Raw genomic sequence first — 14,463 nt, 5'->3', positions numbered from 1 at the left:
TTTGCTCCCACAAAAAAAGACTGCCTCTTTTTCTTCTTCTTGAGCTAACACTTCTTAAACTTGGTTGTGTTGCAGGCCAGTGCTCTGGTTTGCTAATTTTTTTGCAGATTACATTGTGGCTTCCCAGTGAGAAACTGCTTCAAACATACGCATGGACTCTAAAGAGTAACATCTGGACTAACACTGCTGTTTTCAGGGTTTGAAATTAAACGTTTAATGAAATGTTCCTGGACACTGCTAGGTCAGCTTCAATTAGTGTGCAGTTGAATGCATTGAGGAATTGTGAGGGGTAAACTACAGTTCCCAGGATTCGGCCGGGTGCCATGTGCTTTAAACATATGATCAGGGTGTGCTTCTGTATGATCTCTAATACTATGGTCACATCCACACCATACATTTGAAACACATTTCTGGAGGGGCTTGTTTAGCCTAATTGGAAACTTCTGACCCAGAGAGCTACCTTTGGATGTGACGGCACTGCCTGTTGCCTCCTGCCCTTTGGGTTCTGCTGGAAAATAGCAAAGCTGACACTGATTGGGGTGTGTGTATTAAGGCATAACCATCTTTACACCACTCACTGTCACACACAGTTCTCCAGGTGAGGTGGGTGGAATCACCCTTCCATACATGTACTTTTCTCTTGTTACACAAATCTTTAAAAGCATATACAGTATGCTTTATACCAGTCAAAAGCTTGGGTAGCAGTTTTTAAACTGATCCACTGCAAACTGCAACTACCTATAAAACAGAAGGGAACCAGCAACAAACCGATTCCGAACTCAGCCACACAGGACAGCCGGCTTCGATGGCGCAACTTCCAAGGGAAAGTTGGAAAGCGCTGCAAGGAAGGCCAACTTTACCGCCATCCTTCCTTGCCTTCCGTTAACTGTTGCGCCGCTGTTCCAACCAAGCCCCACTGGACCCGGCCATGCTCTTACGGGGTGGCCGCCAAGAGCTGCAGCGAGGCTCCCGTCCCTCGCCCGGTGGCCGGGAGGCGGCGGCTCTGAGGCGCCCTCCGCTTCTCGGCTGGCGCAGGAGGAGAGGGGAGGAACTCCCGCCAGCCAGAGCCCAAACTTTCCCCGGCATGTGTCCTTGGGCGAGGCACGCGCCCAGCGGCAGGAGCGCGGAGAGGAAGAGAGCCGCCCGCTCGCCCCGGACCAGCCGGCGCCGGTCCTCGCCCCTGGCAGCAGCATGAGCCGGTGGCGCTGCGCGGCCAAAGAGAGGCGGCCGGGGAAGGGCTGCGCGCTGCGCCTCTGCCTGCTCTCCGCCACCATCCTCCTCTGCCTGCTGCAGCGGGGGCTCCAGCGCTCCTGGGACGCCACCGAGCCCGAGCCCGCCAAGGAGGCGCGCAAGCCACCTCTCCCGCCGCCGCCGCCGGGAGCTCGCAGAGCTGAGAAGGCGAGCGAGGCCACCAGCAGGCGGCAGGTGACCTACGTGAGGAGCGGCCGCCGCAGGGGCCCAGCCGAGCCCACCTGTTGCCTCCAGGGGGCGCCCCCGAGCGACGCAGGCAAGAAGGTAAGAATGGCCGCCTCGGTGCTGTGACGGACTGTGAATGCCAAGTGGGAGAATATGTTTTTTATAAACCAGAAAGTGTAGAAACATCTGGTTTCTTGGCAAACATGCTGAAGAGTTATATTGGTGGCTCTGGTGTTTACCAGATCTGTCACATGGTTGGGCTGCAAAAGACAATCCTTTTGTTTTTTATTGGTGTTTTTCATACATTCAGCTTTTTAAAAATCAGATAAATGTACTTAGCAGTTATAACTTTACATAAAAGCAGCCTGAAGGTGAAGACAGAAGCCATTTAACTCTCAATGTGTTATTTTAACACAGACTAAGAAGAACAAATCCATATGATTAATCATATGATTATAATTGCTTGCAGTTATGGAGATAATCTGCAATCAAGATCCTTGCACCTGATAAGAGGCAGAACTTTATGAAATATTTCAAAATCTTTTAAGCATGGCCCCTGTGCATTCTTCTTCTTTACCTGCCGCTCCCAGCAGGAAATCCCTGATGAGCATGCCAAAAACTTTCATCACAATGTTTACTCATAGAAGAATACTGATATTTCCCGATAGTTTTTTTATCAAAAATAAAACAAAGCAAAGCAAATTTTCCCCCCAACAATTTATCTAAACTCTGTGGTTATTTAAGGATTATATTAAGAGCATCATTTCAAACATCTGTGAGTACAATCCTTATCAATCGTTTAAATTTCTTTGTAATCTATTTTAATTGCTGGAGGAGAAGTGGGGGTAGAATAACTTTTACATTTACAAAGTAATCCAAGCAAGCAAGTCCTATTGAACTCAATGGGGCTCAAGTTTTGAATATACATGTCTAGGATTGCACTGTAAGAGCATGGGTCACCAATGTGGTACCTGTGGGCACACAGCTGCCCACAGGAGCCGCATCGGATGCTCCCAGGGTCTCACCCCCCTGCTGAAATTAGCTAAAGATGGCTTCTTCCAAGGGTAATAGAATGATTATTTTTTTCAGGCCTAATAGAGGCATGAGGTGATTTTAGTGGGGTTACAGCTTGGGAAGGGAGAGTTGCAGCATGCATGTACTGCTCAAACTGTTCCTTTGTTTTGCAAATGTGACCACAGGCCCAAAAAGAATAGTAACATCTGGTAAAGGGCTTAGGGTCTGACTTCCTTGATTTTAGGCCTTGCTTACTGCTCTAATAATGGGTGATATCTTCCATCCGAGGTTGACCACAAATACAAAGATTGTTTGCATACTGGAGCTTTTTGTAGCAGCCATCCAAGGCTATGGTGGGAATCACTTAGAAATAGCATAGCTAAGGTGGCACTGGGCTGGCTGTGGCACTGAGGCCCACCTGAAAGTGGTACAAGGCCCAAAGATGAATCCCAGCGCAGTGTTTGAGAAACACTGGTCTAATCCATTTTATGTTCCTAAAAACAAACAAAAGCATCCCTGAAATATAAGTAAAAAGCAGAAAAGCAGAGGCAGAGGGAGAAAGAACCGCTGAATTATTCATAAAATATTTGTCCTGCCTTAACACAATGCAGCTTACGTGTATGTACACACATACACACACATTATCCAGATAAAATGTAGGAAATGAGTTACAATAAGATACCTGAAATGAAGGACAGACAGCAGCTTTTCTTCTTTGAAGTACATCTGAGGACATCTGGTACACTTTAAAGAAGGAAATTACTGCCACCAAGTATTATTTCTAATTGACGAAGGTCACTCATATAGAGAGGACTGGACATGATGCAGATCTGAAAATGACATTTTCCTGAAGTACATGGCTACTTAGATCTGAGACACCAGTTGATATCTGAACAGCCGGGCCTTAAATCATGTTTACTCAAATCCCACTGATTTCAAGTGGGTTCACTTCAAAGTTTAGGTTGCTTCAGACTGCAATCTTACTGCAGAGTCTCAAAGCCCGACATTCTTTGATCACATTTGAACTCTGTCCTCATTACAGAGCTTGTATTGCTTCAGGTTGTTATTGTTCCAGATGAGGACAGCATTTTGAGTCCCTCATCATACAGACTAATTTACTTCTCATGATCTCTTTGGCTCAACTGCTTCAAACCCTGTCTGGGCCTCAAGTTTAAGAACAACTTCAAATTCCCAAATCAACCTTAACCTTATTTTTGAAGGCAATTTTACCAGCATATGGGGCTACCTGCCATAATGGAAATAGATTTGCTAGGCTGAGATTAAATAAATGTACCAGTCTAGCACTCATGATTCATGGTTGCCTTATGATATTAATTATCAAGGGATGCCTTTTATTCCAGAATACACATCCTGTGGTTGCTCCAGATTTCAGTACAATATTTCCAAGGTCACTTTTTCAGATTAGACAGGGCCCCTCACTTTACAGTTTGGTGACAGCTTTACCAGCTCAATCTCAGTGCATGCCTAACCATTGATTAATTGCATGCATATATCGTATTTTATTGCACTACAATCTGAATTACACAGAATTAAAATTGTAATAAAGCAAAATACAATACTGTATAAAAAGAAGCAATAAAAACAAAAATGCCATATTCAACCACAAATCGACAAACATGCCACAGACCACCTGAATAAAGCTCGCACGCCACACACACACACACAAAAAGCACCCAATAATACTGGGAAGTGCAGTTTAATAGTGCTGGAAATTGTAGTTCTGCTGGGTAAACTACAGCGCCTACAATTCTTGGAGGCTGGATGTGCTTTAAATGTACGATGCATAAACAGCCAAGAAAAGAAACTATCCCTTTTGCGACTCTCAGCAGAACTAGCAGACAACCCAAGGCCACCACATAATTTAACATTCTGGCACCCCTCAGGGCCTCAGAGATATATGCAGCACATTGTAAGGGGTTGGACTAGATGACCCACCAGATCCCTTCTATGATTCTGGGATTCTCCTCCATAGGATCACGCCCACCAGGCCTGAACCAAGCCACGTCTCAAGCAGCTCCACCACCCAACTGAAGGGTGAACCACCGACCGCACCAGGTATGTTTAGCCTGGAGAAGAGAAGGTTAAGGGTTGATATGATAGCCATGTTCAAATATATAAAAGGATGTCATATAGAAGAGGGAGAAAGGTTGATTTATGCTGCTCCAGAGAAGCGGACACGGAGCAATGGATTCAAACTACAAGAAAGAAGATTCCACCTAAACATTAGGAAGAACTTCCTGACAGTAAGAGCTGTTCGGCAGTGGAATTTGCTACCAAGGAGTGTGGTGGAATCTCCTTCTTTGGAGGTCTTTAAGCAGAGGCTTGACAGCCATATGTCAAGAATGCTTTGATTGTGTTTCCTGCTTGGCAGGGGGTTGGACTGGATGGCCCTTGTGGTCTCTTCCAACTCTATGATTCTATGATTTGCAAAAATGAAAGCATTAAGCCCTCTTTATAGCCTGATAGAGTAGCCAAGATAGAATTGTCAAGTATGGCTCAAAATACCACAATGGGAAAGAAATGTATGATGACGATTTTAAACAATGCCAACAAAACTCAGGTTTTTTATTTTCATAAATGCACACATTTGGCCTTCATGGCTGCTAGCAATTATGAAGCCTACATATTACTCATTGCCTTAACTGCAGCTAAGAAAATAGAATGGAAGTTTACGTTTTAATATTTATTTATGCATTCATTAGCATACATTAGCTCATCCATGCTCATTATAAAAGACTAAAATCAGTGCAATCATACATTTTTAAAATAAAAAAATCAACAAAAAATCAGATTAAAATAGCAGGTAGAACATAATAAATACAATGCAACACATAAGCATTTCCTCAGTGGCTTACTTAATAGGTTTTAAAATGAAAGTTTAGAACAGGGGTCAGCAAACTTTTTCAGCAGGGGGCTGGTCCACTGTCCCTCAGACCTTGTGGGGGGCTGGACTATATTTTGGAAAAAAATATGAAAGAATTCCTATGCCCCACAAATAACTCAGAGATGCATTTTAAATAAAAGGACACAGTCTACTCATGTAAAAACATGCTGATTCTCAGACCATTCGCGTGCCGGATTTAGAAGGCGATTGGGCCGCATCAGGCCCCTGGGCCTTAGTTTGGGGACCCCTGGTTTAGAAGAATAAAAAGGTATTTTGCCTGGCACTGGAATGATGTCAGTGTGTGCAGGTGAGCTTCCCTGGGGAGACATTCAAAGGTTTGAGTATCTTGGAATGGTTCTCTGGCCACATCTGCTCTACACATTTAAAGCACTGCTATAGCATTTTAACCACCATTACTTCCCCTGAAGAATCCTGTAGTTTTAAGAGTTCTTAGAAGACCACTAGTCCACTCAGTTACAATTGTTAGCAGTCAATCCCCTTCCCTAAGGAACTCTGGGAACTGTAGGTCTGTGAGGGGAATAGGGAGTTCCCAACAACACTCTGTGCCCTTAAAAGATCACAGTTCCCAGGATTCTTTGGGGGAAGCCATGACTGTTAAAATGGTATAATAGTGCTTTAAATGTATGGTGAAGATGCCTATTTCATTCACCATCTGCCTTTCCTCAAAAGGGGGCAGGCGCAGCCCAAGATAAGGGAAAGGGCAATATGGGGACCCCCCCCCCATTCCAACTTCTCTCTGTACTGGCAGTCAGATTTTGCTTCAACAATGGGACAGTGTCCACTACTACATCTGAGGGCATCAGCCTAGTTTAGAGGGTAGAAGGCTGTGGAAGAAAGAATGGGAGGTTCAAGAGGAGCAGCTGGGAAGGCTGCTGCCACTCGGCTTCTACCACCTGAATCAGATGCGTTACTCTGCCTAATATTAGGGTCGGCCCCAGGAAGAGACATACGATGACATTAGGGACTGGGTGAACTAGTGTGGACAAAGATGAGCTAATATGTACTTGGAGTTTAAACAATGTTGGTGTTTAAAGTTAGGTAATCACCAGCACTTCCAATTAAGCTCAGAAATGGACTGGAAGTCAGTAGAGCTGGGTGAATACAGCAACCCAGTGACTATTTCAAACTAGCCGCCTTCCTTGAAAATGTATCTGCACCAGATTGCAGTAGTCCAACTTGCCCCAAAAGGAAAGGTTTGAGACAGGCTAATAAATGGGACATCTTTCAAGGTCTTCCCCAGCTTCTCCATCCCCTCTTCCTCAAAACCTCCACTTGCTTCTCCCACTTCCCCTCCTAAGCTGCTGAAGGCAATGTCTCGGAAATGCATCTTGCCCATTCTTTTCGATACCCCCTGTTTTGAGGTTCTAGATTCAGGGAAGATAAAGTTTCCTGCCAGAATTGGTTCTCTGCCTTTTGTCACAGGGAGACAAAGAGAAAGTTCGGAACTATTACAGGCACACCATTACAAGGTTTTTTCTTACGTTTCTGGGAAAGAAACATTTCTTGAATGTTTAAAAATTGAAATCTTGCATTATCTTTTCACTTTCATCCAGATTTGTTTTCCTTAATAAAGGGAATTTGTAGCCTTTGGCAAAAAAAGCACACACTGAAATCTTTAGGACACTTAGCAATAACATTATTATGTTACAATAAAAATGCTATTGCATCATCTTAGAAACTAGGAAATGCAACACTGAAACAGATGGACTGAAGAAATTATATCTGACTGTGCCTGGACTGGAAGCTTCAAAGGGAAAATCAAAACTAATTATAATCATTAGCATTCCTTCCAAGGGCTTATGCATATGATCTGATATACCAGACCTTTCAGAAGTGATTGATGCAGAGTAGTTATTCTGCATCAACATTCCTTGTTTACTCAGGCAGGGAATCTCAAGTGTTGCACATATTATTATATCTTCGCTCAATATCTTGGATTGCTTTTAGTGTGCAACTGACAGAGAATTTTGAACTCCTCCCTCCATCTCTTCCTATCTGAATTAACCACCCTACTAGGTTTTCAAAATCTCAAATGAGAGGAGCCTCATCGTTATACTGCTTCTCATTTTGTTGTTTTGGCTGTCTTTAGTCTCTGATTTATTCCCATGCACGGAGAAACAAAACCCAGACTTTGGATACGATCCTAATCATGTTTGCTTGGAAGTGAGGCTCATGCTGCAAAAATAGCAGATACTGTCAGCACTGTTTTAAGGACTTTTAGCACTTGGAGACACATTCCTTGACTCCTGTGTTTAGAATTTTGTGAACATATAGCAACAGCATTCCTGGTTGCTGAAATAATGACATAAAAGGCATCCTGAACTGAATACATCAATGTCACATAAGGTGCGCTGTGGCTCTGTTGCTCTCTCAGCTGTGGCAGTGCTGCCACTTGCCAGAACTGGAATGGCTGGGAAACACTCGGTTGGCAGGTGTGCATATACCTGCTGTCGCTGCCAACCTGGTCCTTCCCCTGCTGTGGCTGCCACCATTGCCCTGCCCTATTGTGCTCATTGTGACAGTGGCACAGCAGTGGCACCCCACCTCATGCGCTACGAATGGATGAGATGTGGGGCATGCTCTGGCAAAAGTTTAACCCACAACTATGGGGCTTAAGTACAACTAGCTTTCTTAGAATTGGTCCTATAGCATTCTAAGGAATCCTCGGGGGTGCAAAGGGCTTATAAGGGAGTTTGTGCTCTCAGTGCAATAAAAGGGGAACTTTTCACACACATGGATTTTATATAAACTCTCTTGGTTATCTTCTCCTGTGATCAAACCCATTTCGCCTGGGAGATTAATAGCATTACAGCACTAGGTATTGTGGCTTCAAGCCATTGGCATCTGCATGGATAACTAAGGAAGACTTCAGTGAGTTCTTGTTCAAATATTGTCAGTCTGAAAGAGCAGACTGAGAGAGATTATTGTGTTTGCAATAAAAGGGATGCCCTTTCATTGACAGTTGTTTTCAACAGCAAATAATCGGGTCCCAGGAGCACCAGCGCAACCTGGTACGAAATCTGGGGGGGGGGGTGGGAGGAGAGAAAGAATGAAAGAGAAGATATAGAAGCTCTGGAATTATTTTCATAGTAACTGTGCAAGGAAAGGCTACTGATCTTTTAATTATATTTTAAAGCCTTTTCATTTGCAGTTAATAGGCCAGAAAATACTGATTATAAAATGGTTCCTGGCAGTGATGTCTCTTGCAAGCTTACTAGGTTAATGATCACACAGCAGAGCCATGATCCTTGCATGCTTACCTTAGCTTTTTAAAAAATTAGTCTTGCTTCATACATTTTTGAGCAGCAGCTGGGGAATCCTATCTTTCAGGCGTGGGGGAAATTTATAGTGTGACATGCTGTAATTATAATTACCTAGCAAAATCTCATCAAATTTGATGAATTGCAGGGTGATGGGCAATGAACAGAGAGCTCCGTCTTCCTTTCTCTCAATAAGGTTCAAATTATTTTCATCCCTTCCTGTTCCCCGTTCTCTAGCTCTACCCTCCACATCCCGGGAGTGGTTATTCTGCCCCAGTTCCTATGTCAAGGGAGAGGGTATTGCCTTGTTCTTCATTTCCTGCTAGCACTTTATAGTCACAACAGCTAATGAGTAGGATCTGTTGGATCAACTTCCTAGCATTGCTTTTTTTTGGGGGGGTTGGATACTCCAAAATACACAGTTGGGCAATGGCATCTGTCACTAAATAGGGGCAACATTTCTAGTTCTATCGAACTCTTCAGGCAAGATACTACACCAAGGTAGGAAGTAGTGAGGATAAGGGATGTTGGAGACCTCTGACAGAAACTGGAAAGGAAACTGCTGATGTCCACTTATTTGTCCAGTGTCCAGAATGGGAATCAATCCAGCAAATATGATCAGTTGTTGCTGCTTTCAGTCTTCAGATGATACATAATCGATGACTCCCCTTTCCCCAAGTTCAATTGTGTTTCCTTTGTATTGTACTTTGAAGTGAATGGTCTGTGCATTGAAGTGAATGACGGGGCATAGCATAATAATACTGTAATTGATAACATCATTAGTTATGTAATTATGTAAAATTACACTGCAGTGGACACTAAGAAAATAATGCAGTTTTTGTCAGAAGCTGAACTGCATCAGAACAGAAGCACTGCACATAACGAACATGGGTCAGAATGGAAATCAATGCCTTCTTGCATCCCAAGCAGGGGTAGGGAAAAAAATTAAAAAGCAGGGGTAGGGGGGGAAATTAAAAAGCAAGAGAGTATAAAATTATTCTGGATGTTATGAGCTTTTAGACTCGGCTCCAAAACTTAAAAAAAACACCTCTGCTCGTTGTTACAGATACCAAGTTACACACTATTTCTGAGAACACAAAGGCCGCCTGTTACTCACCTCCCTCACACATCACACGTTGATACACACAGGGCCCTAATTAGGCACAGAGCAGAAACAAAGAGAAACACAGCAATCTGTATTTTAGCAAAGCTGATGATTAATTCTGTGTGGCGCTAGGTGAGAGAATCAAGTGATGCCAAATTGACTAAGAAGGTATTTTCCAAGGCAATGTAGCCATGTTGGTGTATAAGAAAAACAAACTGCAAAATCTACAGCTGGGCAATGTAACAGAAGGGGAGGGCTGGGAGAGCTTGCTTATGCACGTCCTTGCACAATTTCCACGTGAGTAGGTCAGCCATGCCCTGAAACTATATGGTAATTGCTGCCACTTTTCTTCAACACAGCCTCCAGACAGGAGGGAGTTCTAGAGAGCTTAAAGAAATACTAAAATCCGGGACTATGAGGTAGCATTTAGTTTCCATGACCCTCTCCAGGGTGCAAGATCTGTCTCAGTTACAAGGAGCAATAGGGCTAGTATCCAGCTGCCTTTCTCTCTTGTGGATGCAGTGTGACCAGCTCTTTCCATTGAAATCCCATTATTTCACCCCAGGAGCATAGGTGCAGTGGCTAGACATGCAAAAGATTCCCTGAATCCTAGAGTTTGGCTGAAATGCACTTCAGACCCCAGCAGCCAAATGCTTTGAAGTTTAATTAAGAATTAATTAAAAAAATTAATTAAGAAAAATAAAAATGGGTGGTTGTTTAGTCGTTTAGTCGTGTCCGACTCTTCGTGACCTCATGGACCAGAGCACGCCACATACTCGGTCCACATACTGTTTAAGCCTGCCTTGTAGAATTTTAAGCATAACCTTGCTAGCGTGTGAAATGAGCGCAATTGTGCGGTAGTTGGAGCATTCTTTGGCACTGCCCTTCTTTCGGATTGGGATGTAGACTGATCTTCTCCAGTCCTCCAGTCCTCTGGCCACTGCTGAGTTTTCCAAACTTGCTCAATATGTGAGTGTAAAAATGGATAGAGGAGGACAAAAGGACCAAGCAGGCTATTGAAAAATAAAGGGACCCCCTAGCTAAAATTTATGTCGACCTAGCTACGTATAGGCTTCTGGTTTCCTCATGAGTAACACAGTGTAGATGGTCTGTTGCAGGGTTTTCTGATTGGGAGCTAATATTGATGGGAAAATTGCATATATGTGTAATATATTATTGGAAAAACATGTGAATGCATATAAATACTGACTAGTATAATGGCTATTAAATCATGCGGAGACACACCCATGTATTTATAAAATATAACCTGCAGTCTTCCTAGTGGGCTGAAACGCAAAGCAGATAATAAATGGAATGATTGCAATTTGTTAGAATGTAACTAGTTTATTATTTTTAGACAACATATCCCCATTCCTTTAGAATCTTTGTAACTTATTGATGCAACTTGAAGTTATTTATGCTAGTCAGCCTTCTTTTGAGAGAATAAAGTAAAGGTGACATGCCGGCCTTCTTAAGGAGCCAGATAATTTATTAGAGTAATAAAATTCTGTATACAAATATGCTGAAGGCCGTGCATACCAGTGGAATGAACACTATAATTTGGAATTTACTGTTGTGGTAATAACAGCAGCATTTAGAGCAGAGGCAGTCAAACCATTTCCAGCCTCATTTCCAGTAACTAGCAGCAAACTTAGTTGAACAAGTGGGACCTGCAACAAAGTCTTGCCGTTTTGGAGTGCTCCTCTAGCCAACCACACCTCTTCCAGGCCACTCCATTCTATTACATTCTGGTTTTATATTCCCCCTCCCCACAAAAAGTCATTCAGCATTCTGTGGTCACTAAGACGTTAAGTAGCTCAGTCGGTAGACTCCTAATCTCAGGGTTGTGGGTTTGAGCCCCACATTGATTCTACGATTATAAGACTGTAAGCATGCTAAGTCCTTGCTGGACCTTATTGGGGTCATCCTGTCCTCTGGAATAATCCTAACATCTGGTTGGAGAGCAGTGGGGCTGACCAGAGCAGTGGGGGCCACCAGTATATTTCTTGATTTTGTTGCTAGGCTGGCAACAAGCGGGTACAAGAAAGAAATCCAGATCAGACTCCTCTCTAGCTGTTAAACCAGTTTGGGATCCATTGGACCCTTGGCTGGGCTACTTGTTCTGCCTCCCTCTTCTCATCCTTCCCTGTTTGAGGACATTACATTGGATACTGCTGGCACTGGCAACAGCCTACAGCAGGCATCCCCAAACTTCGGCCCTCCAGATGTTTTGGCCTACAACTCCCATGATCCCTAGCTAAATGGACCAGTGGTCAGGGATGATGGGAATTGTAGTCCAAAACATCTGGAGGGCCGAAGTTTGGGGATGCCTGGCCTACAGTGTTGGTGGATCCTCTGCCATATCAGTGCATATCAGTGCAGGTTAGGATTGCTCTGCCCATTGCCCTTTGGCCTCATCCAACAGGGTCTTATGTTATAAGTAACTACTGGGAATGTTAATTTACTGATCTTTTATATCCTGGTAATCCTGCATCTGAAAATAGTTAATATTGCTTGAAGATACATCCATTAACACTCAGGTGGTAGGAAAGGTATTTGCGTGCAACAATACTGTATAATAATAAAAAAACCCTTGTTGCTTAAAGGCTTAAGATTTTGGTTTTTTTTAAGATCAGAGGAATTCGTTCTGCTCAGCAGATTTTTGCTTGTAAAAGACTACAGGGTGGTGGGTTTTTTGGGCTTTAGGCATAGTAATGCTATTTAGTGCTTTTAATGAAAATTTTAATTGAAGGTGTGGTTCTTTTAAAGTAATCAGAAGCAAGTGAAGCACAGTGGATCTTGTTCCAGACTTATTAGCCAACACGTAGCTGGTTCTACTTTTTAAAAAAGTCTGCAGCTGCACTGCTGTGCTGACTTACTTGAGAGTAACTTTCATTTAACTTGTTGGGATTTAAAGCCAAATAAACCTGTATAGAATTGGGCTAAGAGGATGGGGATGGGCATAGCTCAGTGGTAGAATATATTGTAAAATAAAAAAATTCCTTCAGTAGCACCTTAAAGACCAACTAAGTTTTTATTTTGATATGAGCTTTTGTGTGCATGCACACTTCTTCAGCTCATACCAAAATAAAAACTTAGTTGGTCTTTAAGGTGCTACTGAAGGAATTTTTTTATTTTACTTCGACCCAGACCAACACGGCTACCTACCTGTAACCAGAATATATTGTGTTTGAGTTTGGGGGCTGGGTGGGAAGAAGTAGTCTGTATGTGAGAACCATCTAAGCCCTGGATCCAGCAAGTGTTAAAATATAAGGCAGGATAGCTTCCTGAGTTGAGGGAATATCCTAGACCATTAAGGCAATAAAGGAAGTGGTTCGGCACCAGAGGTCAAATGGGTGGACCTCCGTCCCTCAGCTCACAGTTAGCTAGAGGGATGAAGAGTTTTGAGTTTTGAGTTGAGTTGCAATGATGGGGGGCCAGAAGTGAAGCAGCAAGTTGGAGAGAGGGTCAGAGTAACATTTGAGAGCAATGTTTGATTTCAGTGTGGGCTGTGGGAGAATCAAGATCCTTTTGGGGTGCTGTGAACCGCTCCATATGCTCAGGTTGTACATATGTGTAAATAAACCATATATCATAAAGACACCACAGTCTCCACTTGCCTCATTCCCAAAGGAAACACGGACCTTGGGTGAGCACCTGGAACCCCTGGAATCTCACACTGCTCAGAGATTAGGGTGGCATGCAACAATACTTTGCCTGCAAAAGGTCCTCGGTTCAGTATTTGATGTCTCCCATTAGGCTGAAAAACACTGGAAAAACACTGAAAACACTGAAAAACATTAGGCTGAAAAACACTGGAGAGCCACTGCCAATCAGAGTTGACAATATTGAGCAAGATGGACCAAAAGTCTGACTTGGTATAAGGTAGTTTCCTATGTTCCTGTGATGCTCCTTTTTGTTGTATATATTACAGGACATTTCTTTTTAACTAGACAGATTCTAATTGCTCCCTTTCATAGTGCCCTCAGTCAAGGCCCTATCAACCTGGAAGTAAAATGTGGGTACCTTAAAGAAGGTGCTGGTTTCTAAGCATTTTGGTGACCCCCCCACCCCCCCACTGGGGAAAAAGATATATGTAATTTGTAAAGGAAAAGGAATGATACGCTCCCAACAGCCCACATGTACGCCCTGTGTTTTCTAGGGATGTCTGATGAAAAAGCAAAACAGAAAACTGGAAGATGTGGGTGAAAGAATGAGCTTGCTTGAGCTCCATACAGTTCATAGTATCCTGAAGAAGGGTGTGACTTGCTCTGTGGAACTCTGGAACCAAACGCTTAAAAGGGTGGGGAGATACTGCAACATTTTGCTGCAAGCCCTGCTTGTGATTTGAGATTTAAAATTACATTTAACCTTTTTCTTGCAAATGCTATTTCTCTGTCAAATTCAAAACCCGTTTGTTTTGTACCTGTGTATAAAGAGAATAAAACTACACCCCAACATACAACCAGCCCTTTAGAATATGCATGACTTTTTTTTGATTAACTGGATTTTTGTGTTCAGAGACCAGATGTTAAGTGTCAGCTGGATCCACTCAAAAGGGTCTTTAATTTCAGAGCCTAGAGGAGATTTCCAAATTTCCAATTTCTACCTTTCCAGTACCCTGGTGGGCCTCCAAATTTTAAAAGCTGTGGTTATGCTTTCAAGCACTTGAAACTAAGAGTATATTTCTAAGTATGGTGTATAAATAATAAGCCATTAGTGGTAGTGCTCTCCAGAGTCCT

The 14,463-nt window shown here is 43.0% G+C and overlaps 1 protein-coding gene across 7 annotated transcripts in view; it reads left to right on the top strand.

Annotated features, from left to right (window-relative positions):
- Positions 1-14,463, top strand: part of METTL24 (methyltransferase like 24) — a 102,984-nt gene that overhangs the window by 15,839 nt on the left and 72,682 nt on the right. For 3 of the 7 annotated variants that reach the window (XR_015948937.1, XR_004692188.3, XR_015948936.1), the window contains exon 1: positions 1,012-1,515. The exons of 1 other annotated variant lie outside the window; for it this stretch is intronic. Coding sequence is in view for 3 of the 6 variants with exons in the window: in XM_035109064.3 (XP_034964955.2) it covers positions 1,192-1,515 (324 nt within the window). In the remaining 3 variants the exon portion in view is untranslated. Of the gene's footprint in view, positions 1-902; positions 1,516-14,463 lie in introns of those variants that run through there. 3 more of the 7 variants (XM_035109064.3, XM_035109063.3, XM_088666009.1) reach the window with 3 other exon arrangements.

Source organism: Zootoca vivipara, chromosome 3 (genome assembly GCF_965207765.1).
Source record: "Zootoca vivipara chromosome 3, rZooViv2.hap1.1, whole genome shotgun sequence".
NCBI classification, from domain to species: domain Eukaryota; kingdom Metazoa; phylum Chordata; class Lepidosauria; order Squamata; family Lacertidae; genus Zootoca; species Zootoca vivipara.
This window is presented reverse-complemented; position numbering and strand designations above follow the sequence as displayed.